Below are 15,985 nucleotides of genomic sequence, written 5' to 3'. Positions count from 1 at the left end.
ACACAGGGAAGCAAATGGAAGGGCTTCTGGGAAGTTAGTCTTAATGGGCTATCATCATTTGTTCTGAAGCCTGAATGCTACATTTTAAACTTTTATTTTTTATTGTGAACTTCGGAATTATCAGGAAACACAAACATTTCAATAGAAAGAACAAAAAGTTCACAGTTTCATGTTCATTTTTTTTTTACTTTTTTACATTTAATTCAGGTTTTTCCATTCTTCAAAGGAACCTCTTTTTTGTCATTGAAACATTTGTTTAATACACAGATCAGAACAGAAGGAAGGTCAAGAGGAAACAAGCAACAGTTACGTGTTGAATTTATCACATTTTTAAAGCAATGTTGAATGTTTTTTATAGAGATGGCTCTTTGGGAAGACAGAGGCAAGAGATGTAGGAGCAAATTTAGAAAATTTTAAAGCACAAGATAGAAATAAACTTAATTTTTTTAACGTAAGCTGTATGTAATAGAAATTAGCAACCACATATAATCTCTTTTGTTATATTTTATACATGAAAAATGTTCATTTTTTGATATTTGTTAAGATGTAAAAACATAATATAACCCCTCTTTTATTGGGAGACTGTTTATTTTGTATCATTACAAATTTGGTATATCTTGAGCTCAAATTGAAATAAGGCCACTAATAAATCTTGAGGCAAAATTAGTTTGCAATATGATGCCTGTTTCCTTGAGTATATCTTGTTAATATTGGCTATGAATACTTTCTGCAAACTGAGTGTGGCATGGTGATTTTTCTCTTCAGAAACAATATCAAAAAGCTTGGGAAGATGTCAAAATGAAGGCTTATGACCTACGAGCAGATGCCATTGGAATTAAGCATGCCAAGGCCTCAAGAGACATTGCTAGTGAGGTAAAAACTCTGCCCTTTCCCTTTTCATTTCTGAATAAGGCCTTGCCCATCCTTGTCCAGGGTCCTTAAACTGTGTGAATGTTGGTTGAATTTGGGACTTGAACACAATGTACTCATGATAGTAGAAAGTCTACCTACATTTTATTTTATTGCCAATTTCAAAGGTATCAAATAGGACATTAATACAAGTTTAAATTGTCCGATATTTAAATTCATCAATAAAATTTTGGATTTTTTCCTGGATAAGGAAAGTTGTAGTCAAACTTCCATTTGTTATCATGTGTAAGAATAGTGATTTATTTTTCAAATATCTTCTCAATGTCAGCTAATTAATAAGTATTTATTGAATACCTGCTAGATGTAGAGCACTACACTAACGATCATGGTATGAGGAAAGGGGAACCAAAATTAGAACCTAGAGAAGAGTCACTCCTTTTTCTTGAGGAACTCCTGGAGCAATACAGTACATTCACATTTATTATAATAACTTAAGGGTTACAAATCTTTCTTTCCAACAACCATATGAATTAGGTGGTGCAATAATTGTGACCTCCATTTTACAGATGGAGGAGCTGAGTTTTAGAATGGTTAAGTAACTTGTTTGTAGTTACACAAGTAGAAAGTGTTGGAGCTGAGAAAGAATTATGGAAGGGACCTTACTGACCATCTTAGTCCAAGCTATGCCTGAAAAACAATTTCCTTTATGGCACATCTAACATGAACTCATTATGCTGTGGCCTCTATCTATTTATGGAAAGCAGAATATAAATATAGAGAATCAGAAGGAAATGAGCATGTTTAATCTGAAGAAAAGAAGACAGAGGGAAATGATAGCTATATTGAAATATGTTAAGGAAAACTCTACTTGAGATCAGTAAAGAGTTCCTAACAATGAAAACTGTCCAAAAGTAAAATGGTCTACTTCTAGAGGTGGTGGGTTCTCCCTCCTCAGAAGTCATTAAGAAGAGACTGGATGACCACTTTTTGGGGTATGTTACAATGGAAATATTTTTTATGCTTTGAGTTGGACTGTATTGTCCACCAAGGGTCCTTCCAACTTTCAAATTCCATAGTTATGTCTGACATACATAGAATGATTATAAAGAAGCAAAGGAACAAATGTTAAAAGATAAAGTATAAAACTAACCAATAGGTGCCAAAGGATTGATTAGAGTACAGTGGGGTTAATCTGGAAAGCCTTCCTAGAAACTATGGTCCTTTTCAGCTCTAAAATTCTGATTCTGTGATTCTTCCTAGAAGCAATGAGATTTTTAGAAAAATAACTTCTTTTTTTCTCTTTATGCCTACCAGTATCTCTACAAAACTGCTTATGAGAAAACGAAAGGCCATTACATTGGATGTCGCACTGCAAAGGAAGACCCCAAGCTTTCTTGGGCTGCTCAAGTGCTGAAAATGCAGAATGACAGATTGTATAAGAAGGCCTACAATGACAACAAAGCCAAGATCACTATACCAGTGAACATGGTGTCCATCAGTGCTGCCAAAGAAGGCCAGGCATTAGCGAGTGACGTGGACTACCGTCACTATTTCCACCACTGGTCATGCTTTCCTGATCAGAATGATGTGATCCAAGCCAGGAAAGCTTATGACCTGCAAAGTGATGTAAGTACATGGGTCTCTCTAGATATCTAGATTTAATTTAGGCCCAAAGAAGTTTTTAATCTTTAAAACTTGCCCAGCAGTTTGGGTAATGCTCTGATAATCCAAGAAAACTCAATCTATAAAATAAGTTTGCTTTGGGCTTCTCAATCTTTTACCAAATGGATTGTTTTCCTTAACCCAAAATTACCTCCTGCTCCTGACTTTTTCTATAATGGGGATCAAGGGCAAGAGTAGACTTTCAGGTCATTCCATGACGAATTCAATTTAATTAAATAAATGCATTTACTACTGAAATTTCACCTTTCTATTTATCCATGAAATTGATATCATGGATGAATATGGCATGATAATTTCATTATAGCCTGATCATTCTCATATTTTCAATGCGTCATTTATGAACTTGCTTATGGAGATTGCTAAGTATAAAACTTTTGGTCTTCTTGGAAAATGTTACTTAGAAGGAAATATCAGATATAGCAGTAAAATAACAGATTAAGATGACAAATAAAATATATATGTATACACTCTCCTTTTAATTGTAATTTAATCATATGCCAATTTATAAAAGCTTTTTCAAAATTTACTTATATTTTTAACCTATGCAATCACTTGAGAATAATGATTTCCATAAATTTAGCATTCATTGTGCTACCTTAATATCCATTGTATATCTTAATTTTTTTTTTATTTGTTCTAAACTTAACTCTTAAACTTCAGCATAACTATCACTAGAGAAAGATTGCCAGGTAATGGATTAGATTTGATCTATTGGGCCCCAGGAGGTAGCATCAAGAGTAATGGGTGGAAGTTACAACAAGGCAAATTTAAGATTAATGTCAGGAAAAACTTCCACACAATTAGAAATATCTGTGAGTAGAAGGGGCTGCCCCAGGAAGGAATGGTTTCTTTCATATTAGAGCCCATAGAAACATCAATCCTTTTTCTTGAGCAACCTCAAAATTGAGTAGCACAGTAATTACTCACATTGATTGTAATAATTTAAGGGTTAGACAATACTTTCTTCCCAACACCCATATGAGTTAGGCCTTCAGGCAAAAGCTGGAAGGCTACTTTGAGGGGTTTTGGTAGTGCTGATTCATTTCCAAGTAAATGTTGGGCTATGTAGCCACTGTGGTCCTTTCCAGCTCTAAAATTCTATGATTCTGTGATGCATGGTTCTCCCTGGGTCATTACTGAATGCCTATCAGTGGTGAACCTGAAGAACCATACACACACACACACACACACACACACACACACACACACACACACGTATTAAAGGGTATTGATATGAGTCCAATTTCTAATATGCTGCTGGTAATCTAAACCTTTTGTTAACTCAGTTGTAACCAAGAATTATGATGCTGGGGAAAGACTCTTCAAATGCTTACTGTTCCATTTTGTCACTGCCAATCATTGCTATTCTAAAAATCCATGCAGTTCAGGTAGTAGATATGTAAACACATCAAAAAGTCTTTTCAATGAAGCTAAAAACCAAGGGGTTTCTATTTCTTAGGAACTGAAAGCTCCAAAGCATCCCAAATCAGACTTTTAAAAAGAATTGTTGCACATAACAAAAAACATTTTTGCCATGTATATATTTTGTATTGTATATCTTATAGAGAGCATTTCCATTGCTTAGGTGTTTGGAATACAATAAGATGAGACAACTTGTTCCTTTCTCTTTTGTCTTAGGCCATCTATAAGGCTGACTTGGAGTGGTTGCGTGGTATTGGCTGGATGCCAGAAGGTTCTCCTGAGATACTGAGAGTCAAGAATGCCCAGGAGATTTTGTGTGATAGCGTCTACAGGACACCTGTGAAGGACCTTAAGTATACAAGTATAGTTGACACTCCTGAAGTTGTCCTTGCTAAGGCAAATGCTGAAAATATCAGTATTGTAAGTTGCTACTTTATCATATCCTAAAGTTAGCTAACTATGGGAAATATTTGCTAAGTAATTTATTTCCATTGTCATATAATGCCTCCAAAAAAACAATCAACAATCATTAGTGTTGGCAATATGACATGCTAGGTCTATGAACTACAATTCAAAGTGATAATTCAGATTTCATGTTAAATGTAGACCATATATTTGTATCTGTTGCAGAAACATATGTGCTGTGTATGCTCTTAGTTAGGATTTTTGATTAAAAAAAGTTAAAAGATGTATAATAGAATTGGCAATACTATCCATTGATGAAGTGATTTTCTTTTGTTGTTTTTTTCCTCCTCTCACAGCCCAAGTACAGAGAAGTTTGGGACAAAGACAAAACCTCAATCCATATCATGCCAGATACCCCAGAAATCAATCTGGCCAGAACAAATGCTCTTAATGTGAGCAGTGTAAGTACATTAATGATTTTTGTCGTGTTTGAAAAATGACCACTTTGGTCTTGTCATATTACTTCAAGGAATCACTTAGGAACACTTGACTACAAAATCCCCAGAGTCAATGGTGAGAACATTGACGGAACATGTCAGAAAATGAGCAGCATATTCCTGATTTCTCCTTATCGAGTTGTTTGTCATACCACTCTTGGTGCTACGCTGGCTACGATAGTGGGGACAAGGAAAAAGGAAGAAGGATAAAGTGGATAAAGAGAGATACAACCTTCATTTGCCACAGGGATTTCCTGGGTTCATATGAGATATTGTGAAGAATGTGCATTGAGTCAAAGAAAGAATACTATTATTTACAATGATTTGAATGTTTACATCTTTTTGACAGAAACAATGAGTCCTTGAAACGCAGGCATTTTGTTTTGCTATATAACTAAATGGCAGTGTTTGCCAGTCTATAATTCCACACCAAATAATATTTGCAATCCTAACATACAAATGCTCTTACGAAGCTAAAATTTTCCAGTGACATTCATCAATACATATAGGATTGAAGAAGTTATAGCACAGGATTATCCTAAAGATGTCTGCAAATCCACAGTAAACTTTCATTCCTTCCAAGCAGTTAAATTGAAAGGATGTTCAACATTGTATTTACAGAAAACCAGATGACCCCTAGTAATGACTCCATTGATATCTTTGATAAGAGGGTTTGATATCGAACATATCAATATTGTAAGTTGCTAGTATATTGCATCTTAAAGTTAACTGAGTGTAGGTAATAGATGACCAAGTTATCTATTGTCATTGTCCATATAATGGACAAATCAACAGCAAATTTAAAACAAACCAAGACGCTTTCTTTGGACTGTAGGTGAACAAAACTATATCACCAATATTATGATAAAATTTAAAAAGTATTAGAAGCTATGGGCCAGAGAGGTAGGGATTCTTTTTGGTTGTCTAGTTTTAGGTTTTTACTCACATGTACTGAATTTAAGGAGAAGTTGAAGACTCTAGAACTTGCTAGACTTTCCTTTTAATAGCTTACAAAATATAAAGACCCTTTATTTATTGTTACTTTGCTACAACTTTCCCACCCCCATAAAATGCAATGTTGTTTCAGTCCATTGAAAAAGGCTACTTTAAATAATTCTTTCATTTTCCTTGCTTGGGGACACATGTAGCCTGGACTTAAGGTTTTTTTTTTTGTCAGAGTAGAGTTTCATCATGTCCCTAGGAGCCATTTTCAAATATGATGCATACTATACTAATGCCATGTTTTTTCTTCTCTTAAGAAACTTTACAAAGAAGGATGGGATGAAATGAAGATGAGCTGTGATGTGAGGCTAGATGCCATTCCAATTCAAGCTGCCAAGGCCTCCAGAGAGATTGCCAGTGATGTAAGATTGAATTTTTTTTGGGGGGAAATTCTCTCTTTTTATTTTCATTTAGACAAGTCCTGTGACTATGTAAGAAGGTTTTTTTTGTGATTCACATTGTGCTCCATCATTTTCTTCTCCAGTATAAATATAAATTGGAACACGAAAAGCAGAAAGGCCACTATGTGGGAACCCTTACCGCCAGAGATGATAACAAGATCCGCTGGGCCTTGATAGCAGGCAAGATTCAGAATGAAAGAGAATACAGGCTGGACTGGGGCAAGTGGAAGACCAAGTTCAAAAGCCCAGAGGATATGCTTTCTATCATACATTCTAAAAACAGCCAGGCCCTGGTCAGTGATGTGGATTACCACCATTACCTTCATCAGTGGACATGTCTACCAGACCAGAATGACGTGATTCAAGCAAAGAAAGCCTATGAGTTACAGAGTGATGTGAGTCTGCTACATTTCAACTCTCTTTTATTCCAGTACTTGGCCATGTCATCCAACATATACATAACATACCATACACTTGGGTCTTAGAAGTTAAAGAGTCCATCAATTAATAACCTGCCCATATGATAGCCTATAAAATATAAAGTTTCTTTGTTCCCTAACTATAACTTTCCCACCCCTATAAAACACAAGGTTCTCTCTGTCATTTCAAAAGGACCACTTTACATGGTCTTTTCATTTTCTTTTGGTATGCACATTGATGCTCTGATCTAGCTGTAAATGTAATAACATGAGATAACATGTAAACCCTTTGGAAACTTTAAAATGCTACAATATATGCTCATCATCATCATCATTATTGGTAGTTATAGTTGCCAGCAATAGCTGTGGGAGAAAATCAAGAAAGCCAAAGAGATATTCCAACTTGTAATAGATACAATTGGCACTTGAAAAATCGTCCTTGATAATATTATGTCAAAAAGAGTACCTATGAAGATGGTAACTTTCTGTAGCTTGGGAGGAAAAATGAATACCATATACCACCTAAAAGGGGTATTTAGAAAGAAACATATATAATACTTGAGTAATATTTTTTTCTTTATTCCCATGCAAAGGTAGAAATGGGTTCCTATGAAATATTGGTAGGGGACAACAAGGCTGCTGACCTCGTTACTTGTTTTCTGTCTTTACAGGCAATTTACAAGTCAGACTTGGAATGGCTGCGGGGAATTGGGTGGATGCCAAATGACTCTGTTTCAGTGAATCATGCCAAACATGCTGCAGATATCTTTAGTGAGGTAATGCTTTTTCATCACCATTAAGCATTTTTCACAAGAGATTGAGCAATAAAATGTCCAATCTGCATTGTCCAATCTTCAATAGCCCCACAGGCCATTTTACCAATTGGAAACACTTCTGTTTGCTTTAGACTCGCACTAATCCAAAGTGATTCTGCGCTATCTCTGTCACATTCCATTATTCATGGTCAGACTAAATGCCTGATCAAATGCATAGCATATATGGTTCTCCTGGGGATTCTATAGATAATAAAACTGCCCTCCCAACAGTAACATTTTTCTGGAGGTGAAGTTATTCCTGCTGCATATGTGTGTCCACTGACTGTCCAATTGAGTTAGATTTTCAGGACACTGCAGGAATTGGAGTAGGGGTGATGTTGCTAAACAAAAATCGTGGACTCTGTTGATTGTTCTCTTTCTAAAATCAAAATAAGAAGGCCAAAGTGCCAAGAAAACACATTTCAATATATTATTTACTTAGAAACAAGGTGCTTTAGATGATCAGGATAGATGAAAAAACAAGAATATATACTTTCCTCCATTTTTAGAACCATATGCTTTGCCTCACAGTATCATTTCTCTGCAGCAAAAATATCGGACCAAGGTTGAAACTCTCAATTTTACCCCTGTGGATGACCGCGTGGATTATGTGACAGCCAAACAAAGTGGCGAGATCCTAAATGATGTAAGAATATTATTTTCTTTCATAAAATTAGACAATGGCATCAGATTGGGATCTTCTCTGTTATTAAATATGGCTTTTCTTGTTACCTCTACCCAAAGCTCATCTACCTATTTTTATATTTATTTTCTGATATAAAGTTACCAGTTCATAAAGGTGCCTAGGTTTGATTTCCCTAAACTGTATTACTGAGAATTTCTTGAACCTTATGACCCTTTCCAGGGTCCTTCTCAACTTTAAATGCCTTATTACATGAACACTCTCTTTTTCAGATTAAATACCGCAAAAATTGGAATGACATCAAATCAAAGTATACCCTAACAGAAACGCCACTACTACACACTGTCCAGGAAGCAGGAAGGATACTGGACCAGGTAGGTCAGCATTTGCTATAGGTAGCTAGCTGGTACATTTGTACAATCTGATCTCAAGCATCAATATGAATTCATCAGTGGTATTCCATAACATGAACATTCCTACTACTTTAAACTTCTGGCTTTAACCTTTATTTATTGTTGCATTCTATTTCTTAGTATCTCTACAAGGAAGGCTGGGAGAAACAGAAAGCTACAGGCTACCTTTTACCTCCAGATGCTGTGCCTTTTGTCCATGCCAATCACTCCAGTGATGTCCAGAGTGAGGTAATATAACCTTACTTGTGTACATCTTGGGAAGGCTGATCATTGATCATGCGCTTTGGGAGGGTTTTTTTTAAACTCGTAAGATCTTAGCTTGACTTCCTTCCTGATTTCCCATTCAGGATTGGATCCAAGGCTAATTTTTCTCCCTTTTCCATGGCCCCAGATGTTTCTTATTTTTCCTGGGGAATCTTTAAAAAACTAATATTCATGACACTTCATCTTTTTTCCCTTTGTTTTCACCAGCTTTGTTAAAATATCCAGACCAGGCAACTTAAGGTCTTGTAATTCATAATTATGTAGTAAGTAGTGCAAATAGTAATTATGAGATGATTCTGCATCTTTTCTCCCAACAGCTCAAATATAAGGCTGAACATGTTAAGCAAAAAGGCCATTATGTTGGTGTTCCCACTATGAGAGATGACCCCAAACTGGTTTGGTTTGAGCATGCGGGGGAGATCCAGAATGACAGACTGTACAAACAGAACTATCACAAAACCAAATCCAAAATCAACATCCCTCCTGACATTGTGTCCGTTGTGGCAGCCAAGCAGGGCCAGAGCCTTGTAAGTGATATCGACTACAGAAATTACTTCCACCAGTGGACATGTCACCCAGACCAGAATGATGTCATCCAAGCAAAGAAGGCCTATGATCTACAAAGTGATGTAAGTGATTAACCCATTCTACATTATCTGCATATGAATTGCATTCCAGTCTCTTCTCTTTCATCTACCTGAGAGGCTCTAAGGTGGCAACAATTAAGCTGAGTCAAGAGGAGAAGCAAGGCCAGTCATGGAAAGGAAGGATATGTGCATTTCAGATTTGTGTCTATAATGATTACCTGACTTTAACTGTATTTCAAAATTAAATACAACTTTTAAAAATTCTCATCGATTTTCAATTATCTATGCCTTTTCCCATTCCCATGACTGCTAATACGGATAATGGATAGCAAACCAGAAAGAATAGCTCATGGCAATACATACATACACAGATAGATAGATAGATAGATAGATAGATAGATAGATAGATAGATAGATAGATAGATAGATAGATAGATAGACAGACAGATAGATAGATGGAGAGAGAGATGGATAGATGGATGGATGGATGATAGATAGATAGATAGATAGATGATAGATGGATGGATAGACAGACAGATGAACAAGTAGATAGTTGTAATGTCATAGAGATTCTTCAAAAGCTACTGAAATGCTTTTCAAATCTATTTTATTTCAGACTAGCCAACAATCATCTACTAAGCACTTACAATATGCCACTATCCTAAGTCCTGGGAATACAAGTATAAGCAGAAAGATAATCTCTGTCCTCAAGGAGCTTATATTCTAAGAAGGCAACATATAAAAGGAAGTTGAATAGCAGAAGGAGAGGGAAGAGAATGGTAGAGAAAGTCCAAAGAGTCAAGGGTGCAGCTTGGAAAGGAATGAAGACATGATTGGCCTGGATATCTTCCTTAAAATGAAAATGTGCCAATCAGAGGAAGAGGGCATAAAGACAGAGAATACCTGTAGTGCGTGAAGTCCAGAGATACAGTGAGCTTCCAGGGTAAAGAGGTTTTTATAGCATGGTAGGGAGTTTGGAACAACAAGAGTGCAGCCTGGAGAGGAATATCTTCATCATTTATGTCTACACAATACACACATATCTCCTTTTGTCTTTAGAATATCTATAAAGCAGACCTAGAGTGGCTGCGAGGTATTGGTTGGATACCCCTGGATTCTGTTGAACATGTGAGGGTAACAAGGAACCAGGAAATGATGAACCAAGTAAGTGAAGCATCCTTCAAGTTCATACTCAACATTTTGTATGTCTAATGAATATACAGGATCAATCCATCTTAATCTATTCTGTCCCTTTACAGATAAAATATAAGAAAGATGCTCTTGACAATTATCCTAACTATACAAGTGTGGTTGATCCTCCAGAGATTGTCCTAGCCAAGATTAACTCAGTCAATCAGAGTGATGTAAGTATCCTTTTAACTGATTGTGGAAGTAAGCTGAATAATTCAATTGCCTAAATACTTGTAGGACTTAATCATTTTAATGTTGGTTGCATTGTCTAAAATATTACCTACAAAAACAATGTTGCATAAATATTTTGGCAAAAAAAAAAATCTGACAAAATCACTAGCAAATATTTTCTGTTTTTAGACAAGGGCAATGCTTTTCTCCAAGCCATTTGTATTTTTACTAGCTGAACCTTATTTGAAATGAAGACAGATGGATGTTTATGAATGAATTTTACTCTTATTATTTCAGATGTTAGGGTAAGTACTGTGATGGGATAGAAAGCAAAGGTATACTTGTCTTAATAGACAGCTTTTTGTTTTCCTTAGGTCAAATACAAAGAAACATTTAACCGAGCAAAGGGCAAGTATATTGGTTCTGCAGATACTCCACATCTATCCCACTCCAGAGATATGGCCAAACTCTATAGTACGGTAAGAAATGTTTTACAATTTATAATTATTTATAATGCAATACATGTTTAGTTTGAAGTTCATGTCAATATTTATAATCTTGGCTGACTGCATCATCAGCCACCATTTTCTTCATGATGGGGCAGAACTTTTCTTGGTGCATGGTTATTTTTGTCCTCTGGAAGTGACATTTTAGTAACAACTCATTCTGTCCAGGATAGGAAGTAGTCTTTCAGATAGCATTCATTGCTAACCTAGTATAGACTGCTTTCTTTCTGTCTTGAGTCATTTGTGACATAGGTAGTTGATCATTTACTTAACATCCGAGAGGTATGTAAATTGATTAATTCTTCATGTAATCAAAGATTTAGACTTGGAAAGGACTTTGGAGATGACCTCACCTAACTCTCCTAGATCTCTCAAATCCCAGCGGTGTGACCTTAGAGAAACCACTTAAATTCTGTGAACCTCTGTTTCCTTATCTGTAAACTGAAGGAGTTGGCCTTTATCATCTCTAAGATTCCTTAGATCTAAAATGTATAATCTACAGTCTATTTTGCTACTCATTATAAAGTGCCTCAACTTTTATTAATTTGATTTGCTCAATATGTTTACCATTTACATAGAGGTTCTTAAACTCTTTTTCTGTATTGTAGATCTTTTTCTTTCCCCCAGTCTAGTCAAGCCTATGAAGCCATTCTCAGAGTACTGTTTTTAAATGCACAAAAACAGAGGATTATAAAAGAAATAAATTATAATGAAATGCAGATATCAAAATATTTTTTAAAAAACAAGTTCATGGATACCAGGTTAAGAACCCTAACTATACCATAGATGATAGATTATAATACCAAAATCCTATAAAGCTGGTTTAGCCTTGCCTTTGACACAAGTATATTATATAACCAAGTTCTAGTCTCTTAATTATCTTACTATATATCTTACTAAAGGTGAAAACAGATTTTGTCTTATTGAAATATTTTCATACTTCCCTTGTTTAGATATTGTATAAAGGATCCTGGGAAGGAACTAAAGCTTATGGCTATACCTTGGATGAGCGGTACATCCCGATTGTTGGTGCCAAGCATGCTGACTATGTGAATAGTCTGGTCAGTATGACTTCTTTTTCCTCTAATATCTGTGTGATCTTTTTGTGTGAAAGACTAACTGTTAAAAATATGCTCAGTGATTCTCAATGGTGTTAATGGTTCACAGCTTAAATACAAAGAAGTATATGAAAAGCAGAAGGGCCATTACCTGGCTGGAAAACACATCAGTGAATTCCCTGCTGTTATTCATTCTCGGGATTTCCAGAAAATGAGGAGTGCGGTAAGTAAGGAATTTTGTTTTCTTTAATTTTTTTTCTAATTTTTACTTTGTACTGATGCCTTCTGGGTTATTTCACATCAAAAATGTCACTTCTCAGTGTGCTCCCCATTTGACCCTCCCCTGACAAGAAAATAGTTCAGAAAAACTGACCAACAAAGCAAAGTACCGTTCTGTCCTCATTACGCCCCAACTCTCTACCAGGTAGAGAGGAAGCAGTGTTACATCATGATTACCTATGATGAAGAGGAATAAAGACAGGCTAAGAGAAAAGGAAGTATTAAGTTTTTTTCGTGCAAATTGAAATTTAGTCCATTAAATACTTTCTTGTTCTAAAGACATTGACCTATGTTATAATTAAGGTCTCAATAAGGCTAAGTATTCTAACACATTTTAATTCCTTCTTTTAAAAAATTAATGCCCTTTAGTTGAACTACAGAAGACATTATGAAGATTCCAAAGCCAATGTCCATATTCCCATTGACATGATGAATCATGTACTGGCTAAAAAGTGCCAATACATCCTCAGTGACCTGGAGTACCGACATTACTTTCACCAGTGGACATCTCTGCCAGAAGAACCCAATGTCGTTCGTGTCCGAAATGCCCAGGAGATTTTGAGTGATGTATGTATTTTATATATACTACCTATAGGTAATGTTTCACTATCTCCTAGATCCCATCTGTCTACCTATATGTTTTTGTACCTCATTCTCATATGATGTCTGTGCTTTGATACAAAGTGATATGGAACAGAATGTGGATAGAAAATCAGGACCTCTTTGGTATGCGTATTTGGTTCCTGTGAGGATCTTCTTTGGTATGCCAGGGCATGTGTGTGTATATGTGTGTGTGTATGTGTTTTTATGTGTGTGTTTCTCTTCTTTATTTATGTCAGGATACAGCTGACCATCTAGAAGTAGAGGGGTCCTCACTCAGGGACCCTTATGTAATAACATAAGCAGGGTCAGATTAAGATCTGGAATCTCTGGGCACCATGACCCTAGTACCCCCAATACATTCCTCCATTGCTTGAACTGGTCAATAGGATATTCAAAATTAGAATTCTCCCTGGTTCTTGGTAAGTTGCTAGAAATGTTTAATGGAGGGCAAAGAGATGAAGCATTTCTATATGCACATATAGGAATATATGTTCACCATGTTCTTCTTAGTCTTAGTCTTAGTCTTATGAATCTTGTACAGGATTTGTGTTGCTCTTCTAACTCAACCCCATGGACCCTTAGAACTTGAGTTATCCTTCCCCACCACTTATAAAAATTAGATCCAATCTTGGGGCTAGAAGGAGGGGGTCGGGGAAGCTTATGGGACTCTAGCTCCTACCTTGGAGATCTCCAAGCAATAAAGATAAAAGCCCTCTGACCTGGAAAGAAAATAGGTCTAATGCTTTGTTTCCCTTAACCATCCAGCACCCACAGTCACCCATTAGACTGTGAGTTTTTGAGGACAGGGATTGTCTTTTGTCTAATTTTATATCCCCAACTCTTAGCACAAAGCCTGGCACCTAGTAGGCACTTGTTTGGAAGCCCTTACACTTTGGAATCCTTCAACCTGCACCTAACAAGTCTATTGAATAATCTAAAGCTAATTGATATGAAGATGTTAAAATGAACTATTGTAGATAAGCTGACAATTGCTGCTTTCCACCCTTTTTCCCTTATAGAATGTATATAAAGATGACTTGAACTGGCTGAGAGGAATTGGATGCTATGTCTGGGATACGCCTCAAATCCTCCATGCTAAAAAAGCCTATGATCTCCAAAGTCAGGTAGGTAAAACCCCCTGAAAGTCTGGGGATAAAGAGAAGCATTGTTGGTGTTTGTTGGCTTTTTAAAAATAATAATTATTATTTACCATTTTTAGTGATTTTGAGTTTACAAAATATTTCCACATCCATTATCTCTTAAGCTTCACAATGATCCAGTGAAGTAGACAGAAATTATCCATAGGCCCCTTTAAGCGATGAAGAAGCTAAGGAGTGGTGAGGTTAGGTACCTTTGTGTACCATAACATAGCTAATACAAAGTAATGCTGAAACTGAAACCCAGACAATCAAATTCCTAGTTCTTTTGAAACACAAAGCTGTCTCTATTTTTGATGGTAAAGATAATTATTTAAGGGAAGCCAAAAGACCTTCTGCCCCCAAAATATCTTTCTTACAGGTTTATCTCAACAGTGCCTGGGTGTGAAGTAAATCATTATCAGACCATGAGTATTACTGGGAAGGTGGATTTTTGACTCTGGGGAAGGGAAAGGAAAAGTCTTGTACAGATATAGAAAACACCTTGTACTCACCTCACAGTTTCACTGTTAGATCAAATACATATAAAGAACATAGGTTTAATCATATTGTCAGCTATCAGCATTGGTGTTCTCACTTCCCACGTGTTTTGTCTTTCTTCTGTAGTTGCAATATACAGCTGCAAGTAAAGACAATTTACAGAACTACAATCTGGTCACAGATACGCCACTTTATGTGACTGCCGTTCAGAGTGGCATTAACGCCAGTGAGGTAGGTTGCCTTTCATTTTTACCTTCTATCTCGTTATCTTTACCTGTTTATCTCGTAGCTTTTAAATAATGGAAATAAATGACATTTTCTGTTTATAGGTGAAATATAAAGAAAATTATCATCAAATCAAGGACAAATACACCACAATTCTAGAAACAGTGGACCATGACAGAACCAAGAACCTAAAAAGTCTTTTTAGCAATGTGAGTTGGGTTGTTTTTTTTCATTCAATCTGCTTTCTAAGGTGAAGAGAAACTTGATGAAGAGAGAGAAGGGCTCTGGTCTACATTTTTTGTTTTTCAGTCCTTCCAATCTCTGCTTCTGCCTATAAATCATCATAATTTCTAGGATAGTACTGGTCTAAACCCCATGGTTATAATTTATGGAGCTTCTGTGTGTACATGCACTTTGCTCAACATTATGAAGATCAGTCATTCACATGTAGGAATGTACTCAGCCTTGACCTTGAACTTGAGCTTATCCTCTCCCCTCAGCCAAGGACTTTGACAATCAGCAGAGATAACCCTTCCTTTGCTTCTTCGAATAGCCTTTTAGACCAAAACTGAGATTTATCAATCTTATAGAATCCTTGAATTGTTAAAAGTTATGGTGGTGATTTGGGGGTATCATATAAGGCTAAAATTAAAAGAAGGCTATAATATAATAATAATAATAATAATATTAAAAATAATTTACAACCTTTTTTATTTATAAAATATTTATAAATATATACTTACACATTTATTTATAAACTTTAAGGTTTACAAAGCATTATAGATATATCATTTCATTTGATCCTTACAAAATCCCTAGGCTGCATTTACAATTATTATCATCATCTTATAGAAGAGGAAACTGAAGTAGGCATATGGTAAGTGACTTACCCAG

The 15,985-nt window shown here is 35.9% G+C and overlaps 1 protein-coding gene across 13 annotated transcripts in view; it reads left to right on the top strand.

Moving 5' to 3' along the window:
* Positions 1 to 15,985, top strand: part of NEB (nebulin) — a 241,861-nt gene that overhangs the window by 135,613 nt on the left and 90,263 nt on the right. For all 13 annotated transcript variants that reach the window (XM_072611940.1, XM_072611945.1, XM_072611950.1 and 10 more), the window contains 20 exons: positions 766 to 873; positions 2,185 to 2,496; positions 4,192 to 4,395; positions 4,737 to 4,841; positions 6,137 to 6,241; positions 6,364 to 6,675; positions 7,371 to 7,475; positions 8,062 to 8,160; positions 8,430 to 8,531; positions 8,691 to 8,798; positions 9,152 to 9,463; positions 10,481 to 10,585; positions 10,681 to 10,785; positions 11,158 to 11,262; positions 12,243 to 12,350; positions 12,457 to 12,570; positions 12,996 to 13,193; positions 14,249 to 14,353; positions 14,993 to 15,097; positions 15,196 to 15,300. In XM_072611940.1, the coding sequence (XP_072468041.1) occupies positions 766 to 873; positions 2,185 to 2,496; positions 4,192 to 4,395; positions 4,737 to 4,841; positions 6,137 to 6,241; positions 6,364 to 6,675; positions 7,371 to 7,475; positions 8,062 to 8,160; positions 8,430 to 8,531; positions 8,691 to 8,798; positions 9,152 to 9,463; positions 10,481 to 10,585; positions 10,681 to 10,785; positions 11,158 to 11,262; positions 12,243 to 12,350; positions 12,457 to 12,570; positions 12,996 to 13,193; positions 14,249 to 14,353; positions 14,993 to 15,097; positions 15,196 to 15,300 (2,922 nt within the window). The remainder of the gene's footprint in view (positions 1 to 765; positions 874 to 2,184; positions 2,497 to 4,191; positions 4,396 to 4,736; positions 4,842 to 6,136; positions 6,242 to 6,363; positions 6,676 to 7,370; positions 7,476 to 8,061; positions 8,161 to 8,429; positions 8,532 to 8,690; positions 8,799 to 9,151; positions 9,464 to 10,480; positions 10,586 to 10,680; positions 10,786 to 11,157; positions 11,263 to 12,242; positions 12,351 to 12,456; positions 12,571 to 12,995; positions 13,194 to 14,248; positions 14,354 to 14,992; positions 15,098 to 15,195; positions 15,301 to 15,985) is intronic.

The sequence above is a fragment of the Notamacropus eugenii genome, chromosome 5 (assembly GCF_028372415.1).
Source record: "Notamacropus eugenii isolate mMacEug1 chromosome 5, mMacEug1.pri_v2, whole genome shotgun sequence".
Lineage (NCBI taxonomy): Eukaryota > Metazoa > Chordata > Mammalia > Diprotodontia > Macropodidae > Notamacropus > Notamacropus eugenii.
This window is presented reverse-complemented; position numbering and strand designations above follow the sequence as displayed.